This window comes from Dermacentor andersoni, chromosome 1, assembly GCF_023375885.2.
Source record: "Dermacentor andersoni chromosome 1, qqDerAnde1_hic_scaffold, whole genome shotgun sequence".
Classification (NCBI taxonomy): domain Eukaryota; kingdom Metazoa; phylum Arthropoda; class Arachnida; order Ixodida; family Ixodidae; genus Dermacentor; species Dermacentor andersoni.
In genome coordinates, this window is record NC_092814.1 from 234,697,199 (window position 1) to 234,718,142 (window position 20,944).

The 20,944-nt window shown below is 43.9% G+C and overlaps 1 protein-coding gene and 1 long non-coding RNA gene across 4 annotated transcripts in view; both read left to right on the forward strand.

The window, feature by feature from the left end:
* LOC126547923 (large proline-rich protein BAG6) overlaps positions 1-9,701 on the forward strand; it is a 189,055-nt gene extending 179,354 nt beyond the window's left edge. For all 3 annotated transcript variants that reach the window (XM_050195980.3, XM_055063459.2, XM_050195979.3), the window contains one exon: positions 7,038-9,701. In XM_050195980.3, coding sequence (XP_050051937.1) covers positions 7,038-7,301 — 264 coding nt within the window. In that variant the 3' untranslated portion in view covers positions 7,302-9,701. The remainder of the gene's footprint in view (positions 1-7,037) is intronic.
* Positions 9,702-18,465: 8,764 nt separating this feature from the next.
* Positions 18,466-20,560, forward strand: LOC140215298 (uncharacterized). Its single transcript, XR_011892255.1, has 2 exons — positions 18,466-19,355; positions 20,398-20,560. It is a non-coding gene; the product is annotated as an uncharacterized lncRNA (long non-coding RNA).
* Positions 20,561-20,944: the final 384 nt, after the last annotated feature.

Genomic DNA, 20,944 nt, shown 5'->3' on the forward strand with positions numbered 1-20,944 from the left:
CCACTTTCTTGACAGCTTGCAAGTTAGGGTGGATTGCAGAAACTGCAGCGCTTACCCTTCTACTAACATGCAACTGTCCAGAGTGGAGCTATATAGAATGGAAGACAGGAGGGGGGAGAGGCAGAGAATGGTAGATCCTACACAGCCACGAAACTCTTGGCACTCTTTGCTCACAACTCGCATACATGGGGCGATGGTGGGATAAGGAAAAGGCAACATGAGAGGGGGAGGAAACGCTGCTGCTTGGGTGCCTTGATACGCACACATTTGAGGCACCTTAGCTACTACTAGACACGACAGCGGTTGTGGACAAGCTGGATAAATTAAAGTTCAAGATACAGTATGTTTCTGCAATTTCAGAAAAATGAAGTCCATGCCAATTTGTCACGCGGACAATTGATGCACTGCGTGCAGACTTAACTCTTTCCCTACCGTGCCCATTGGGCATCGTTGGCCCGCTATCGATAGTTTGAAATGCCGCTTTCGAGACCTTCCGCACTGCTCACTGACACACTGCACTATCGGGCGTGAAGGAGGAGAACTATATTTTTGTTTTTTAAGCAGTTAACCTTTTCCGCCTGGCAGTGATTTTTGAACGCGCTTTGAAGTTACGCGATCGTCAAAGTAGAAAGAAAAAGATGGCCACCTCCCCGAGCAGTACGCGCGCTTCAATAGATCGCAGATCTCATGATTCTGCTACGTCTGCGGCTGATTTTATTGATGGATTGGGCAGCAGCGAGTCTGAGGACGCTGCCTTTTCGTCGGACCTTGACTCTGAGAGCGATGATTACGCAAACCAGCCCAGAACATCAGAGGACACAGCCCGGCAGGCCCAACTGTAGTGCTTGCAGTTAAATTTTTGTAATGCAATATTCATGCATTGAAAATTTTTAAACATTTCGGAGATAGTGCCTACTAGACGGCAATACATTTTGTATGTCTCATGATCTTTGTTACATGTTTTTCTTAGTAAATACAAGCGTGTCTTTACAAACTTTGTTCAATTTTATCCCACAATCTTGATTCTGGCAATTTATATCTCTTATGACATACATCTCGTTAATAAAACTTTTATGCATTAAAAATGAATTCATTATGCTTTTCGTTTATGTATTGCATAAAATATTTAATGCAGTAGCTTCTTCAGAAAAAAATATCTGGCGTAATCTACAAAAAACACTTATTTTCCCCACGGTAGGGAAGGCGTTAAGCTGTATTAAAGCACCGTAGCTTCTATGTGACATCGTAGTACCGCAGAGTCTACACGTCGCACTTCAACACTTCTGCGCCCGCTGTGGTAGATTTGCAACTATGGCATTGCTTGAGGTTGCAGGTTCGATCCCGACAGCGAAAGCCACGTTTCAATGGGGGCAAAATACAAAAATGCTGATGTACTTAGGTTTAGGTGCTTGTTAAAGAACCCCAGGGGGTCAAAATTAATCCATAGTTGGCCACAACGGCGTGCCTCGTAATCCAATTGTGGTTTTGGCATGTAAGGCAAGTACAGTTTTGCCAAGAAAAGTTTAACACTTCTTTCCCGATGCGGTGTGCCGTTTGAGGCAAAGACAATTCTAGCTTCCTCAGAGGTTATGAACAATGGCGCACAAAAACGCCTCAAGCACGCACGTCTCGCTTTGTGTTCTGTGTGCACCCACCGTGGTTGCACAGTCTGTGGTGTTGGGCTTCTGAGCACGAAGTCGCAGGATTGAATCCCGGCCATGGCGACCGCATTTCGATGGGGGCGAAATGTGAAAACACCCGTTTACTTAGATTTAGGTGCACGTTAAAGAACCCCAGGTGGTCAAAATTTCCGGAGTCCTTCACTACGGCGTGCCTCATAATCATAAAGTGGTTTTGAAACGTAAAACCCCATAATTATTTTTTTTTGTGTGTGTGTGTGTGTTCTGTGTACTACAAAGACAAACAGCAGTGGTGCACGCAAGGTAACATTTACCATCAACTCGCCACTCTCTTAGTGCACTAAACGCTGAAGAAATGAAACATTGACCATCAACATCACCGTTTATTATCGTCAGTCAAAACAAACAACACAGAAAGCTTCGCTTACGTCAATTTCCTTAGTACGCGGGACCCTCATAACTTCTTTTCCAAACATTTCCGCAAAATTTGGGTGTATAGTCATTATGAAAGAAAATATTTAGCAAATTCCCCCCCCCCCCCCCTTTTTTTTTTCTTCGCAGCTGCTCCTTGAAAGTATGACACGAGATACGATTCAGCATCTGATACGGCTTCGGATCTGAGGAGTTTTGCTAAGCCATACCGCCATATTGGATGCCTGGTGTATGCAGGCATTCGATATGCTGCTACAACACAGCAAAACACTGGTTCCACTGCGTCAGACGTTGCAACGGATGCCAAATCGCGCAGTGTTTCATACTTTGGTCACACGCCGGGCGTCCGATCTGGCACTGTGGCACGGCCAAAGGCCTCAAATGGTGCGTCAGACACCATATCAGACGCCGAATCGTATCGTGTGTCTCCTGCTTCACGGCAGCAAGTTTAGAGTGCGATCATTATTTGAGGAAAAGAAAGAAAACACACTTTTTGATTGGAAAATAGGGTACGATCATTACGCGAGTGCATTCATCATGCAAGTATACAGAGTACTTTTAGTGGTGCTTTGGCAACGACAAATTTGCATAAAATGCTTGAAATAGTGAGTTATCAAAAAGAACCAGTTTAGATTTCTGCTCACTCTACAACACTCCACATGTTGCCCGGTGCTGGTATTTGATAATTTCTCATACTCATGTTCATTGCAAACAAGCACCATGTGCCAGGCAACATCAGGTTTATTGGAATGGGTGTGTACCTGCTGCAAACAAGCACTGCAGAATATGCTGGAACATGAAGGCAGCAGAGGAACACTGCGCATCTGTATGACCTGTGCTGTGTCTGTGTATTCACATATGCATCATAAAGTACCATGGATAGTGATAAAATTACATTTCTTTATTATATCCAGCATAAGTTTTTGTTCAGAGGAACATATCTCAAGCTGCACCATTCATTTCATGCGTGAAACTTTAATAAATTTTCAGTTAGCGTTACTGAAATGGGCAGAGGGAAGCATACTTCCCACTGAAATATATCCTGTAAGCCTGGGTGAAAAATTTTAATGTTTTGTCAATATTAAAATCATTTTCTTTTAAGATGTTGCTGAGCAATGTGTCAATATTGCCTACAAAAAACAATCCTTTTGGAAAAAAGCTTGTGAGAATGGAAGAGAATGAGGGTGTGTTTTTATGCATGTTATAAAGGATGAAACCTGGTTGAGGATGTGTCAGTCTGCTTTTTTCATGGTGCAACAATGCATGCACCATACTATAACAAATTCGTTGCAAAACGTTTTGGAAGTGTGGCGCAGCCCATCTCAAGGAAAGGTCGTCTCCCCCCCCCCCCCCCCCCCTTAAAAAGAAAGTGCTTGGACATGTGCTGCTGCAAAGACTCATTTCGTGTACTACGTTGCAACTCCACTGGTAGCTCTGTGTCGCTGTGGTACCTAAAACGTGTGTAGCCTAAGACTGCAACTCCACTTTAAAACAGAAAGCAGTCAAGGCTTTGTCCGGGCTATTCCGTAAACCATTTAGTTGCCCCCTTTCATTGATGGCTAGCAAGCTTATCAACAAACCTGCACTTGGGTGACACTTAAAAATATCGCGTTGCTGACGTAGTGTTCTTGCCGCATCGACCCTCACTTGCTAGTGGTGACAGCGTGTGCCTGACTTACGTACTCGTTTAAGGCACGGTAAAACTCGGTCGATACAAGACTGGCAAGACGTTGACACCAACGATTGACTGACGATTCAGGACAGTGTGTTGCTGAGACCATTTATCATACCAGGCTGCAACCAACGTGTGCAACCAACAATGCAACAAACGAGCGCAAGTTGTTCTAGTGCGACGGGCTTGTCGACGGCACCTATAAAATTAATGAGCTAATGATCATTCGATCGAACTCACATGATCAGCCGATGGACTGACAAAGTGATAGCTGCAGCACCTTCGCTTTTAATTGCACTGAAAAACAAGTCAAACCACGCCTTGGAAGTTCAAATGCACATGCTTCAGTCCTCTTAAGCCGTGCACCTGAAGTTTGAGCCAATGTTGATCTTGTTCAGCAAAGGTTAGGCCCTGATGCCATTGAATTCGCGCACCTGCTACCGGCGGACCTGAACCGAAAAGTAAACAGTTAAGACAAAGGAAACTGTTTTTATAGTTCAGTTCTGGCCTTAGCAATTTGAGGTCAACTACTCTTCACTTCATACAGCGCGTACACAATAAGCAGCAACATAGCACTGTGCCAACGTCTGTACGTCACTGTTCCAGTTTGCTGCTGGTCACATTCACTACGTAGATTGGTGGGTCTGTGCATGTTGTCATACTGACATATTTCCCCATTTCAAAGATGCACTGTTTACCTCCACCTTAAATGGGAAACAAGATATGGTGCATTCGGTACAGCAGCATGAACAACCGGCTGACTCAGTTACGAACAGTGTCAGCAATGGCATCCATGGTTTCTGCAAGAGAAAAACACTGCCTATAAATCAACACTTATGCGAGCATAGTTTTCTCTAATAATGCTTTATGGCATGCACATACTGTGTGATAATGTTAAAAGAAAAGCGAGACTCAGTAATAACAGCATGTAATATATGTATGTGGATCACAGTCGCTCTTGTTTAAGTGGCTCAGCTGCTTATATTGACTCGTTTCAGGGTGGAACAGCAGGGCTCATATAATCAGATATGTATTTTTGGCTACAGGAATGACACGCTGCCGCAGAGATGCCATTCATAATTATTCATGATCCACGAAATGCACAATCGATGCATACTCAACATGGGCACAGGTACAAAAATTGACCGGCAAAACTACAGCATGCTCCCGAAATGTTTCCAGCCGCGTGCGGCAGAGGGCAGCACAGAAATATGAAGAAACTGGTTCGCGAAGACAGTCGTATAACAACCTCTTGCACACCTCTAGCATCTAAAATTATGAAGAATGGGCTTGCTATTCTATCTAAGGTATGGAAAAAATATTTTAAATCTCAAAGTAAATTATTATTGTGAGGTATGCACAAATAAGTTTCATTGTCTGGTCATTGACTGAACATATAGGTAATTTGACATGGAGGATATATTATTTGAATTTTTTAATAATTTTACTTATCGTGTAGCTTGTGCAGCTAGTGAAATTCATGTTAAATCTGAGCAATTAATTTTCCTCGGCTTGTTCACTATTTAATCAGAGGTGATGGCGTTGGCTGTAGACACACCTAGGTTTGCACGAATGACTGCCAATTGCTCCGCCATTCGAATGCAGCAGCTAAATGTTGTGCATGACGACCAAGAATAAAGTGGGTTAGACGGAAGGTTAGCTAGCAGCAGTCCGTGCCTCATCAGTTCTGTGTTGCCTCAGAGCTCTCGGCCAACAAGCAAATGAGAACTTGTGCCATTCACTCAAGTTCAGCATCACTGTGGAACTTCAGTACAAGCGCGTACACATTTGTTCTGAAGGACCAGTGACCTTGCAGAAACATAAAATCGTCCATGGTAGCATGTTGTACTGCCCAACGCTTCAGACCGTTAAAAGCACCTCACAGTCTTCAGCCAGACCGGGACAATTTAACAGAAAGTGCTTCACATCACCAGAGACCTGTCTTGCACCACCACCTTGTAAGGATGGGTTTTTATTTACAATCGCACTGCAACTGTGTGCCTCTTTTAAACCTGGTGGTAACACATAAATACATTCTCGCAATGATAACACTTAAAGTAGATAAATAAGTGAACAAAGGGGTGGAGCTGAGACTTTGCAGATGGCTTTGCACCATCACTGACTGCAACCTGTGACAAGAGGCACAATGTTATTTAGGTACACGTTAAAGAGCCCCAGGTGGTCAAAATTTCCAGAGTCCTCCACTACGGCATGCCTCATAATCAGAAAGTGGGTTTGGCACGTAAAACTTCATAATTTACAAGAGGCACAATGTCATGTTACGTACTGTGCAGAGGTGTCCAGAGCTTTGTCACTGCGTGCACATCAGGCGACAGCAAAGCAACAAATGTAAATATGCCTTGGCATCCTGTGTGCAAGTGCAATGATCAGGGTACTGTTCTGTTTAATGCGTCAAAGGTGTATGTTGTGACTAATGCTGCTAGAAATAATATGTTGCAACATAACAACACCGAATATGAGCATATTTCTAGCGTTAATGAAAGAGTTAAACATGATAGTGTTATGAAACATTTGGCACGTACAACATTTGTGATGAGGTAACTGACCAACCTCTGTTCTCAGGATGGAGACATTTGTTTTATTGACATGTGTACGCAGTTACATCCTCTCACAACTTTGAATTAATTTACATGGTGTCAACACAGCACGAATTAATGCAAATCTGAGAGCATGACGATGCTATGCAAAGGCTAAGTGCTGAAATAAATAAAGATCATGGTAAAGACAGGTGTACAGTGTTAAATTAATGAAACTGAAATTCTATGCATTTTCACTTTGGTAAAGTCTACATGCCTTTTATTAAAATTAGAGGGGGAAAAATCAAGCACTATATGTATATAAGATGCAAAATGTGCTTAAGGCCACATATAATGTGGATTGTCATGCCTCATTTGTTGAGCACTGTGCATAGCTGTAATAACCTTGCACGAAAATGCTTGAGGTTGAGCAAATTCACAACAAACTGTAATGAGCTTCAGCCTGCACATTCCATATTTGGGCACCTAGCAGGGCCGCCCCTCTCAGAGGTGTGTGTAACTTTGAAAGGTCTATTGGCTGACTGCAAGCCTCATATGACATTTTCGGTCCTGCGAATCAAACATGCTCCAAAATTTTTTGCATTTCACATACTTTGCTACAAGACATAATTTTGCTACAACCCTAAGAAATGCATGTTTCACAAGTTGAATATGATGGTGAATAAAATGGGAAACTTGACAAAAGCTCCACCCTATGAAGTGATGCTAAAACAGCGTGTGGTTTTGTGCTTGCAGATCATGAATGGCAGTGGTGCAGCAGCTGAGAACGCTGGCTCCCTGACCGAGGCATTGCAGCGTGCTGTGCAGCGTGCAGGTGTGCGGGCCCCACGTAATGGCATGGAGGCATTCTTGACCGAGGCACGCCAGAACCCAGCTCTTCAGGCTGCTCACAAGCTGCAGTTGCGACAAGCTGTGCGAGAGCGACTCTCCTCTGACCCAGATTTTCGGGCTGACCGCTTCCCTAATGCGCACAAGTTCTACTATAGTGCAGACCCATAGGATATCAGGGAAACGGGGATAAGAAAAGGGGGGAATGCCACTGCCCTTAGTGGCCTTCTTAACCCACAAGGGTACAAGCTACATGTGCAAGATGCGTCTGTAATGCCGCCTTGCTCATGCAACTTGTGCTGCCGCTGGTGGAAATGCCACTTTCTCTGGTCATCGAAATCCAGAGGCAGGGCCTCACTTGGAAATAAATGGCACCAGTGTCACTGTGGGCATTGTAAGGCTGTCATAGGAATATGTAGAGCTGCTCTGCACATAAGTTTTCAATTTTTTCTCCCATATTCGTGATTGCGGTGCCATTTGTCACCTACCTTCACAAGCAACAAGTGCTGGAACCGACAGCTAAATTCTCCACTAGATTTCAGTGGGATGAGGCAATTACCATTGTGTAAGAGCACAGAGTACCTTTAAATTTGAAATATGAAAAGAAACTTTGCCCCAGTCATTAGCATTGCTATGAAATTCAAGTTTTTGGATGACTGTACATGTTTGCTTGAGGGCCAAACCTTCTAACTTCTGACTCAGAATTAAGAAAAGCCAATCCAAAAAAACTTTCATAATCAATTCAGAAGGGCTGATTTTTCCATCACATCCAATTGCCATGCATATTTCCTGTGCGAGCTCCAACCTTATGTTGAACAGCCAATGCTGAAGCAAGGCTGGGTATACTACAGTAGCAGGAAAGGTATGCTTATCGTGCTCCTCATTGCATGCAACATGCATACCCATGTTGAAATCTAAGTAGCACAAAATAAGTGCTGCTTTCTCAGCACTTAAATGTTACAATGCTTCAAGCAGTGAATTCCATCAGCGGTGTTTTTTACTTGCTGTGCATCCATAGCTGCACTGCTGCAACAACTTGTGTGTGCACCCAGAGTCATTCAAAGTTTTCTTGTAGTTTCGTTGCTTCCTGCTCCTAATGCATCCTCTATGCTAAATTCTGGCACACACAAAAAAATTGGCTGTTATTGCAAGTCTATACAGAGTGTCCCAGCTGAACTTAAAAAAGAAAAAAAAAAAAAAGCTGGCACAATGTATGATTGAGACCTACAGTGCTCAGTCATCTTCCACCACCAGAATTTTTGTGTATTAATGACCTGGCCAATTGGAAAAGATGAATTAAACTAGTCTAAATTTTGAAATAATGACGTGAGTTCCAGTGGGAAAACTGTTATTCCGTCGTAAAAAAAGAAAGAACCTTCATTTGTCATCAGCCCGCTATGTCCTATGTAATTATTTTTTCAGTGTTTTATATGTAGCACACAAAATACAAAAAGTGCCGTGTGATTACATGCCCACACACAGTGACACCAGCTGTCCCCAGAGTTATTTCTAGGAACGAACTTTGCTCATCACCTTATGCAGCAACTAGGTCATTACGTAGACTGTGATCATCACGTGCAACATCCAGCTCACAATTAGCAGAAACCAATGCCGGCAGCTTGCCGCTTCCAGGCAGTAGCCAAATCGAGCAGTGAGTAGAGTTAGTTCCTTCAAATCACTTTTGGGATCGCTGGTGTCACAGCATGCAGGCTCATGATTACGTGGCACTTTTCGAAATTCACAAACCGAGTAAAGTACAGAAAGAAATAATTACACCAAACATAGCACGCTAAAAATTAATCAAGGGGTTGCTTCGTGCCGGTATAACAGTTTTCCCATCAGAAATCGCACCCATAATTCAAAAATAAAAACTTACTGTAATTAATCTTATGTAATTTCCCGCGTAATTAGTGCACACAAATCACAGGTGGAAGAAGGCTGATGACGAAACACTGCAGATTCCATAGTCCCATAATAGTACTTGTTGTTTACAACAGCTTCACTAGCTGGGACACTCTATATAGCAGTGATTTCTGACATTCAAGTAAATTGAAAGCTTCCGTTAATTTGTTTTTCATTGTTTGATTGGCACAAATGAAAAACTAAAGAAAGCCACTTTTTTTATGCATTCTGTACCACTAACCATGTATTTTCAGATGTAATGTGTGATGAAAAATGAAAATACGTAGTGGACTGCACTCCAGCAGGTTGACAGATTTATGCCCAGCATTTTGCTGTTTACATTACTAGCTAGTGCGAATTCAAACACAGTGGATAAAAATTAACTGTAGTCTAATTGAATTCATTTACAGTGTATGTTGTGCAGGGATAAATGTGCAGGTTGTTTGGAAACTGTGACCCACCCAAAGATGTGCATTGACTGTGGGGTTTTAATGTTTAAAGTGTTGATGAGATGATCGACACATTCCTACATTTTGTGTTATGTTAGCATATGTATGTATAGACAGTTTGAGGTTTTGAAGGAGAAATTTGTGAGAAAAAAAAAGTCTGTGCGTTGTCACTGTTTTTTGGCATCACCATTACAAGAAAAATAAACATTTTATGAGAGCACTTGGCCTGATGTAAATTCTGTGCATCTGCACTAATGCACAGTATAGAATGTACACTATAGGTGTGCATGTGCCTAGAGTGGCCCAAAAACCTGTATTTGGCCTGGTCCATGGACTGAGCTCGGGAAGCTGGACTTCTTGATTCAGGCCTGGGCCACCGTATCTTTTTGCCGGACAGGCCAGGCCACGTACAGAACCAGACTACAGCCTGGGACAAATGCTGTGCCATGGTTCTTCACAAGACGTGCCTAGTAAATGTCGATTAGTGGAACGCTTGTTCTGCTCTGCATCTGATGTGCTGCAGTTTTGGAAGAACAAGCAATCCAGTAACAAGAACTTCTACTTGCCAAGAAAATCTTAGCAGTTCTAATTAAGTGAAAGCAGACAAAACAGTGTGACAGCATTTAAATTGCAGGACCATTGAACAATCAATCCTCAATATAACATTGTTAATTAGATATAACCATGTAAATCTAAAATTTGGTTGGCCATGATTCATTTTAATGAGCATTCTTCTATAATGAAACAGAAAATACAAGGTCCAAGACAATATCAGTTGCAGCAAAGTGAATATTCGTTTGCTTGCAGCTCACAGTATTATTGTGGATATCAACTATTAATTAATAAATTGTGGATATTAAGATATTAACTGGAGCTCTCAGAGCCCATCCAATATATTAAACAATACCTTGCAGAGTTTTCTGTTTACCTTCAACCTGACCCAAATTGTACCCAAGCCTACACGTGTGCAGGGCACTTCAAGCTCTATCTTGGACCTTATTTTCGTGACCAATTTCTTTTCGAAAGGAAGTAATAAAGTCAATATTCTTGAAGGACTGTCAGACCATGACATGGTTCTTTGCATGCTAACTATTCCAAATCGGATCTGCCGACGTAGTACTAGAAAGTGTGTGTACGTATTTAACAAAGCAGATGATGCTATTATGACTTGCCTTGCACACGAGTACTACGACTTCCATGAGCTAGCCTTGGAGGGTTCGGCCAGCACTGACAAAATTTGGTTGCTGTTCAAAGCAGACGTTATGCACTGTTTGAGGCAATTTGTCCCACAAATATAAAAACACTTAATAAGCACAACCCATAGATAACACAGGATGTAATTCATTTAATACGCAGAATAAAAAGGTTGAGGAAATCTAACAAAGTATGTCCAGTTCCAGACTTCTGCCAAAAAATAAATCGTTAAACAGACTGTTAAAGGAAAAAACAAATGTAAAAAAAATGGCGCTTCTGCAGTATAACGCTTGGCAATTTTATCAAAGACTCCCCCCCAGAAATTCTGGCGTTATGTCAGGCACAAAGATAACCCTTCAAAACCGTTGTCGCCGACAGAAGAAAAGAAACAAGCAGAAGTGTTTAACGCGTTCTTCCATATTGCATTTGCCCTTGACAATGGCATTACGCACGCTTACAGGCCTGAAAATAGAGCAAAACAAGGCGCTGAGCGCCCCAGTCAAATCAAATCAGGCGTGTTCCGACTATTAAATTTAGACGATAAAAAGTGCAACAGCCCAGACGGAATCCCGAACTGTTTCCCAAAACATTATGCCGAGCCTGTAAGCAAATACTTATGCCTCGTGTACAATAAATCAATCTCCGAACAATGCCTTCCAGCAGAATGGAAAATCGCTATAAAATAGTGCCAGTCTACAAATCCGGTGATAACGCTTGTCAGTCAAATTATAGGCCTATTTCTCCCACATGTACATGCTGTAAAATCGTTGAACATATCTTAAAATTGGTTAGAGTTCACTGAGACAAATGATGTCCTTCGCCCCTACCACCATGGCTTCAGGACTGGTCTGTCTACCGTTACCGAAATTGTTGAAGTCCTACATGATTTTGCCAAAGCAATTAATGACCAAAAACAAATAGATGTAATTTACCTAGACTTCTCAAAGCCCTTTGATCGTGTATTCCATGCTAAACTACTACTAAAGCTTAAACAAATATAGGAGGTGGGCCAATTTTTCGTTGGATTAGCAATTATCTGACTGCCGCCACTTTGTTCAGTTAGGCGCCCACACTTCCAAAATTGTGCCAGTACTTTGTGGTGTACCCCAGGGTTCTGTATTGGCCCTTATCCTATTCCTTTTGTTCATAACCTAAGTAGTCGGGTTGAATCCAAGATTAGGTTATTTGCACACAACTGCGTCCTGTATAGAGAAGTACTAAACTGACAAGATCAAATTAGTCTTAACAAGGATTTTGCTTTGATAACCCAATGGTGTGAAAACTGGCAAATGGCCATCAACTTTGATAAAACAGTTTTAATGTCAATAACAAAACAACAAAAAAGTAATCCAAACTTATTTTTACATGTGGCTGTAATAATGCCATCCTTAACACTGTCACTTGGGCGTCGTCATATCATCAGATTTAGGATGGTCAGCTCATGTAGAGCATGTGGCAAGCAAAGCGATGCGAAAGCTAATGTTCTTAAAGCGGGCTCTGCGATGCTCTATGAAGGAAGCCAAGCTCTTGGCCCATCTGACAATTGTAAGTCCTATCTTAGAATATGCGAATGTGGCATGGTTTCCCTTTGCCCATAATCAAATAGCTACTCTTGAGACTGTCCAGCAAAAAGCCCCGCATTTTATCTGTAACAGATATAGGTGCATCAACTGGCCTACTCAGATGCTATCTGAGATTGGCCTTCATACACTAAGCAGTCATGCAATGCTGTACCGACTCAAATTTTTGTGTCGTCCTGCATAACATGGTTCAAGTGGATTCTGACACCTACATTTTCTATAACACATCTAGAGAAGTCCGTCATAAGCATCACCTTACACTCTTAAGAATATTCTTGTACTAACAATACATTTAGTTTTTCATTCTTCCCACGAGCTTTTCATGACTAGAATACTTTAGCCCAGATGGTAGTCGCACAGCCCACTGTTGACAAATTTGTTGAACTTGCTGGCCAAACAGTCAGCAACGAGTAAGTGATGTTATCATTATTGGGTTTATCATTACTTACAAGGTGTTTTGGAAATCTGTGGTGTGAAATTGTGGATGACGTTATCAATTGTATATCTCATATGTTTGTCCTTATTTTTTTTTATTTTTTTTGCACAGTTTCTAAATAAATACCCTAGATAGGGAAATGTGGTGCTAGTGTCTACGGGGGTTCTCCTGAGCATTGCTTCAACCTACATGGGAATAATGGGAAGTACAGGCTTTGGATTGACTTCTATCTTTAGACTAGTGGTGTTTGCTTGCGGCACAGTAAACAAAGCTGCACTAAGATATTTTCGTGTAAAATGTAATTTTATTTCAGCAGTATCTGACATAATGCACAATACATTCCATAATCTTTGTATGACTTCGAAATAGAAGCACAGTTTACCACCAGGGCATACCAGGGTATGCATTGTTCTGCAATTCTGTTCATGATTTAGCGTCAGTGATTAATTATTTATATATTTTTACACAGCAATAACAACCAAGCATTTGCTTATACAAATATTACTCGTGAAATGTTTATGGAAATAAAAATATTGTATTGTGAGAAAAGTGTTTTGCCTTTTAGAGAAATGCTACAAGTGTCGTCTGCTACGAAGCCTGCTCACTGCAAAGGCGGGAAAAGTGAGCTGTCTCGCAGACAGTAGGCACTAGCGAACTCTGTCGCTCTTTCCACAGGCTGCGTCAGCTGTCGCGATGGCTGAACGTCTTTTAAGCACATCTGCTGCCGTGCTAGCTGGGACGCTTGTGATCTACAAGTATGCTTCATTTTATTTTATGTTGATGTACCGCGTCTACTGAAGACACGCGAGCAACTTATGTCGTGGCTTTGCGCTTACCCGTTTTGTGACAGCAGACTACAGCCAGGAAACACCAACCTTTCCTACCACAAGTAAGTTTGTGTTCTCAAATGTCTTGAAACACAATTCAATAAGCACATAAAACGAGAAATGTGTAATGAAGCTCTAAATAAAATTTTATTCTGAAGACACTAGAAGTGCGACTGTCTATGTAGTAAAAAAATTCATTATGCAAGCAGTCTACAGTATTTCTATTGTATTCTGCATCACTAGTAGAAAAATGTTACTGGCAGGTTATTAAAACATCTAGCACGTCTGTAGTTAAACTTTACAGCTTTAAGGCTCACAGTGCAAATATAAACACATACAAGAAGCCAAAGAGCTGTAGCAAAGGAATAAGTTGCATCTAGATACTGATCACACAAGGAGCGATTGAACGAAAGATGTTGGCTGCAACGGTACGAGAGCAGTGTGGATGAGAGAGCAAACGGGGAAAGCCGATATTCTATTTCACAGTCTGAGAAAAACATGGGAGCTGGGACGGCCATGTAATGCATAGGGCATATAACTAGTGGACCATTAGAGTAATAGAATGGGGTGCCGAAGGGAGGGAAGCCCAGTCGAGGACAGCAGAAATATAGGTGGGGTGATGAAATTTGGAAATTTGTGTGCACAAGGTGGAATCGGCTAGGGCAAGACTGGAGTAATTGGTGATCACTAAGAGAAGCCCTTGTCCTGCAGTGGATATAGAAATAGGCTCGTGATGATGATGATGACTAACTTCTTTCTGCACTTATTGTGTCGAATGCACAGGTTTCCAATTGACAATCCCATCCTTCTGCAAAAGTGGCTTCAAGCCATGGGTCTGAGGATTTGCACCAACCAGACGTCACACTCTGTGCTCTGCCCACTTCAAGCCATCTAACTTTTGGGGTGGTCTACAACGACGCCGACTACGTGAAGGGGCAGTGCCGACTTGGTTTCAACCAGCCAGTGACAACACGAGGGTAGAAGTATGTCTGTTTATTTCAATTTTCAATTTATTTTTCACTGCATAGCAGGGAAGTGAATAGTAGCAGATCCCATGAACATCAGTCTCGCTCAGGTCCTAAAAGAACGTGGAAAGAAATTCACAAAGATTGTTAGCAGCAGCAGCAAAGGGCAAAACTAGCATGAAAGAGTAAAAATGATGAATATATGTTGCACAATATAAATGTGCAGCAAAATATGACAGTCCCTTCCAGTACACAGGAATAATGATTTGACATTGCTGTTTTTGTGTTGAACCCACTATGTTCATGCAAATGAACTTATCAGGGAATAAACTGCCTGATGGGATCAAGAATATTGAAGAGTAATGACACAATTTATGTCCCCTTTTCTTTCTTTGTAGGTCTATTCCGATCCAATAACCAAGGTACAAAGCTTCAACCCCTCAGGCACACAACCAATAATTATAGGTTCGTTTGACTTCACCACTTATAAAGACATGCCAAATGACATGTTCCTTCAAACCACTGGTAACTTCACAGGAACAGCATGTATAACCTTGTGGGATTTCAAGCTAGCGAAGCATGTGACAGTCATCGCAAGAAGCATACACTGAGGCTGTATTTCCAGATTATCCCATCCCAGCCATCTCACGCAAACCATATTCATGTTTTTGAAAAAAGTGAGGGAGATGCTTTAGGCTGCAAGAGAATTGATGGCACTGAACAGTTTAATGCATAGTCATCCCATACATGCCGACCAGCTGGGTGAAAAGGCAGGGCTAGCTTTAAAGGGCAGAGGTCCTGTGATTCCTGTGATGTCAGTTTTGGCACAAAGCCACACTGCACTTGGGATGTTTTGAAACAGTCATATCAAAGTTCGATTTAAAACATTCTTGCATGCAGTGTGATTTGAAGTTTCGTATCATGATTGCTGGGTCAAAAAGGCATCTGCTGTTTTTTAAAGTCAAATAACATAATCTTATATGAGAACTAAATTTAGCTAAGAACTATGTATAGTTGAAGGATTCAAATACAAGGACTGTTAAGGAAGGGCCTCTAGTTAATACATTGAACCAGGAAAACATTACGTTGAGGCAGAACCGGGGCTAAGTATCATACTATACATTACAGGTATGCAACTGTAAACAAAAACATGTAAATAGGAGAATTTCAAAAGCACATCACACATGAATACAAGAACAAGCTTACACATACTGTAATAAAGTGCATAACTAGAATTTAAAAAATTGGCAGGATATACCCAAAGGTCAGGGGGAAGGCATTCTACAATAAAGTTGAACCAAAACTAGTGCATATTTTTCATAACTTCTTCAATTACACCACAGAAAGTTATTCTTGTAGTGGAAGTAACATGTAGGATCTGATATGGCTTAATTAGGATTTGTACAGGGAGCTTTCAATTTAGGAACTTGTAAAACAACATACTGAGGTCTTATTTGTTGAACTTATGAAATAGTACTTTGTTTAGCACAAAACAACAGACACAAGAAAAGCGACAGGACAAGGCGCTGTTGTGTCTGTTGTTTTGCGCTAAACAAAGTATTAATGGATTCGTACCAACTAACCCGCCAACGCATTGTGATGAAATAGTAGTATGTTGTGAGTACAAAGCAACGAGGAAGCATTAGCTACAGGATTGTAGAAAATGATAATTTGTATAGCTGATTTTAGATATGCTGCGACTTATACACATCACAGAAAAAAATTACAATTATTTCAATCAAAATTGTAATTGATTACAATGACCAATTATTGCCCTATAAAATTAATTACTAAAAACTAATATCTTGCTTTAACAATACTTTCCTACAGACTTCTATTAACACTACACAAATACACTAAATAGAACAAGCTCGCCTCGCTGTTTCAGTATGTCTACTGAAACCCTTCACACGCTGCTTATCTTTAGTAACAGTATATTTTCTATTGCTACACTACACGACACCATTACTATCTGCTATTCAACATTTCTTTTCTTTTCTACCCTCCATTTCTTGTGAAGGCACCATCAGTAACACTAGAAGCTCGCTTGATATCTGCGCTGGAGGGAAGGGCAGTGTTTTAATGAACCAATACATTGTACGCAAGAATTTGGTTTCTCAATGCCTTGATGCTTGCATATAGGTCCTCTATGAAGTGCAACACCATAATTGCTGGGGTTTGATAAGGCGCTCCCGATAGGGCCGGTGAAAAACTGAAATTTTGTATAGACGATGTTCTGGCGTAAACATTAGACGTGGACATTGCTCTTGAGCCATAGAATTACTGTTTCAATTAGTGAGGCAATATTTGGTGGACCTCTTCCTGGCACTGATCACTCCTTAGCCATTTAGACTTGAATGACTAATTTTAACGGATACCTACAAACATTTACGTTTCTTAGAAAGGCGGCCAAATTTTTAATGTAAATTAAAATAATACTGCACAATGTATGGCCCTAAAAATACTGCTTCTGTATTATGATTGCAAATATGGATGTATATGAGTTGCTTATCAGACACACAAAAACATGGGCGTTCAACGGCCAAAAACTTCAATTTATGTTGTAGGGATGCGCGACTCTCACGCGTCCCCTGATATCTTATTTTCCCGCATAGCTCCCGTCTCCTGCAATGCGGCTTCGCCGCGTGGCCTGGGGCCCGCGGCGGTCGGTGTGGTTGAAGCGCAGTGCGAGAGATGGCGCGGGTGTTGCGCTGCTAACGCCCGCGACAGGCGGGGTTACTTGGGCGCCGAAAGACAAGGCGCTGCCTCTTTGGTTCGGACAGCAAGCAGTGCGGATGTGCCGTGCCGCGCGTGCGTCGATCCATGCTTCTGCGAGACCGCCTCGCGTGGCCGCCTTCGAACGCGCCACCGTTCGCGTGACCGTACACGCGAACGACTAGGCGTTGGGATCCAATATGGGGCGAACATATTCGCTCGCTATCCGGTCGCGGTGAGTCGGACTTCTAGATTTGTAGCGCGCCCATCGGCATGTTTTGTGGATAGCAACTCGGCTAGCTGGCATTGATCTATGAGGAGTGCAATAAATGCCCTTGTGATTGTTTGCACTACTGTACTGTTGTTCCTTTGTCCCAAGAGCACGGTGTGAGAACCCCACATCTGGCTGCCCAACGTGGGACTCTTGGGGCATCGGACGATAGATTTAACAGTTTTGCTTCGTTCGAGACCTTTGTTTGAACCGAAGCGTAGAGCTAGCGCGGATTTTGATCGCTAGTGTTGGCAGCGTGCTTTCTTGAGCGAGGCGACGGTGGCTGTAGTGTGTTTGAACATGTCAACATGCTAAGCCTTTTCGCAAGTGTTTTTTAATGGCATTCGTCGGTACGAGAGCCACGTGGTCTGCATCGTGGGAGAGCGAGGCTTAGCGCCCGCGGAGCATTGCCAAGCCTGAAGCGAGTGAGTACGGAAGCCGCGTGGGTGGTCCGAATTTCTTATGTAAATAGCTTCTTCTACCTCTTTGACTCGGATGAAGTCGCGGCTCTGGGAGCCGGGTGGCCGCGGGCCACGGGTGCCACTACGGGCTGACTGGTATTGCGGCCTGGCACCGGGCGCTCCCACACCGTCTGGGATGGTGGGCGCCGTCAACTCGGATGCTGTGTGCACCGAGCGGGGTAGGACCACCTCACAGAGCTGACGTCTCCTCGCGGCTGCCTGTTTTGCGCTCATTTTGGGCGTTGTTTTTGGATGCCGGTTGTTGTCAGGGTAGCGAGGCTTTAGGCCTAAGGCTTTACGAAGCTGTCTGTCGCACGTGGAGAGACACAACCTGGTGGACCATGGCGTTGAGGTGTTGCACTTTGCTTCCCTAATTCTAGTTAGCCTCGCACGAATTGAAATTACTCTTTTAGTAAAGCAATGAAGGGGGCTAGTTGGTGAACGTTCATGGTTATATTGCGCTCAGTTTTACACGGACAATATTAAGTGAAGGACGGGATGTGAACAGACGTAGCGCAACGTCCGTCCACGTCCTGTCCTTCACTTAATATCGTCTGTGTAAAACTGAGCGCAATATAACCATGAAATTACTCGTTCGACTCAAGGAAGCGAGCTTTGTTCACGTGAACTTAGCATCTGAGTAGCTGCCCGATCTTTTGCTAGCCGAGTTGAACATTGTACCACATGGGGGTGCGCATGCAGAATTCCTCTCCCTTGCACTACTTTAGTGTGCCGAGTGTGTTGAGTGTACGCAGCGTGATTGGAGTCACCCTTGGTTTGCCGTCACCCGCACATCGTCTGCGCTGCTGCCCCGGACTACGATCGAGCCACCGGGCAATGGTGATGCTGGGGCGAGCTCAGCGCAGCGACTTCGGCGGCCGCCTGTATCCAGCTCGCAACTCTCGGCGGTGGAGAAAAGAGCCGGCGGTCACCAAGAGCTACTGCGGCTCTCGCCAGCAGGGCGCGAGCGACGCTTGCTCATGCCGACTACTGCATCGCCGTTTCCGGAGTCCTGGCCTGGAATCGTGCCGTCCAGTCTGCAGAGCTGCTGCTGTGACCAGTGGACTAGTGGTGTACCCAAGGGCAATGTCGGTTCGCATGTTATGGACAGCGTGTGGACATTTCCTCGCCGCGGCTACTGTTGCATGTACTACCTTGTTCGCGAAGCACGCGTTGATGTTAGACCGTGTGGCATGTTTCGCCGGCATATGTAATGATTTAAGGTTGGGGGATGTGGGGATGCGCGACTCTCACGCGTCCCCTGATGTTTTCCCGCATAGCTCCCGTCTCCTGCAGTGCGGCTTCGCCGCGTGGCCTGGGGCCCGCGGCGGTCGGTGTGGTTGAAGCGCAGTGCGAGAGATGGCGCGGGTGTTGCGCTGCTAACGGCGCCTCACTCACTATTACACCGTACACGCGAACGACCAGGCAGCGTATTTTCATCCGCTAGCAGCTACAACGGGGCGTGCCACTTTTGACGGAGCTCGACGTTTCTGCGCAGGCGCGAGTAAGAGCGGGCGCGAGAGAGAAAATCTGGGGGCTTTTGCTCCTTGAATATATGACTCAGCCTAGGCACTACGGAGGAGGTTTCTTAGATTGCGTTGTATTCGTTTGTCCCCTGACATGCCGGCATTGCGGAGTTCGGTCGAGTTGGTTTATACGCTCCGCCGCTGGCTGCCCGCGCGGTGAGGCAGTGGGCGCGGACGCCGCTTGGTGATCGCTGTGTCTGAAGGGACAATGTTCTGACTGGTGTTTTATAAGTCACGGGTCGAATTTTTCGTCGCGACGATAGATCGGATTTTTTACAAGCACTGCTCCAGGAGGGCACATGTAACCGGCAAACGGAGGCCTCAGGAGAGCACCTGAGGTTATATTAAAGCAGGCGGCGCAGGATCTCCGGGGCACCCAAGCGGTAGCGGGGGGATCAAAGCTAGAAGCCGGACTGGTCCGTGGGTTGGGGCTCGCAGAGGCCGAAGCGTGCCTGGGGGTGTTCGCATAAAACATTGGCTGTCCGCGATAGCGGACAGCCGATCTTATACTCCCCTGGCACGCGCAGGCCTCTGCGAGCCCCAACCCACGGACCAGTCCGGCTTCTAGCTTTGATATCCCCGTTGCCGCTTTGGTGTCCTGGAGGCGCCGCCAATAATGCGAAATAATGACACGTTGTTTTCATTAGTAAAAACATGATCGATTAAATATGATTGCGTCGAGCCGCCAACTTGCGATGCTAAGTTCAGCACAACCGCGCCCCGCGACTTCTGCCGGCACGGCGCGCCTAGGGACAAGCGCATACACCGCGCCCCAAGGGACTCCTCCGTAGTACCTAGGCAGAGTCGTATTTTCAAGAATCAAAACTCCCCACATTTCCTCTCTCGCACCCGCTCTCACTCGCGCATGCGCGCAAACGTCCGTCGTCTCCGCAAGTTCCACGCCCCGTTGTACCTACGAGCAGTTGGAAATACGCGACCAGGCATTGGGATCCAGCATGGGGCGAACGTATTCGCTCGCCATCCGGTCGAGGTGAGTCGGACTTCTAGATTTGTCGCGCACCCATCGGCATGTTTTGTGGATAGCAACTCAGCTGGCAGGCATTGATCTATGAAAGGTGCAATAAATGCCCTTGTGATTGTTTGCACTACTGTGTTGTCGTTCCTTTGTCCCAAGAGTACGCGGGAGGAGAAGCCCACAATGTCGCAGAAGTCTGTAGAGTTGACTGAGCAAAGAACTGAGCAGTCTTTTGAGGTCGCTCAGAATCACACCTAAGAGATGCAGAAATTTATTATAAATTGCCTCCTACACCTTGTTTCGTCAATAGTGTAACCGGTCGCATGTAATTGATTACTGAAGAATGTAAATGACACATAGTGAGCATTGCCAAGCAAATAAAATGGTTGCTAAATTACAAAAGCACCAGAAAATGGAATTTATTATGCATAATTGGTTAAACACAAGTCTGGCTAAAATGCGGCTAAATGCGCGGGGCGAGTGCTATCCCTTTAGGAGATTCAGTAATTTTA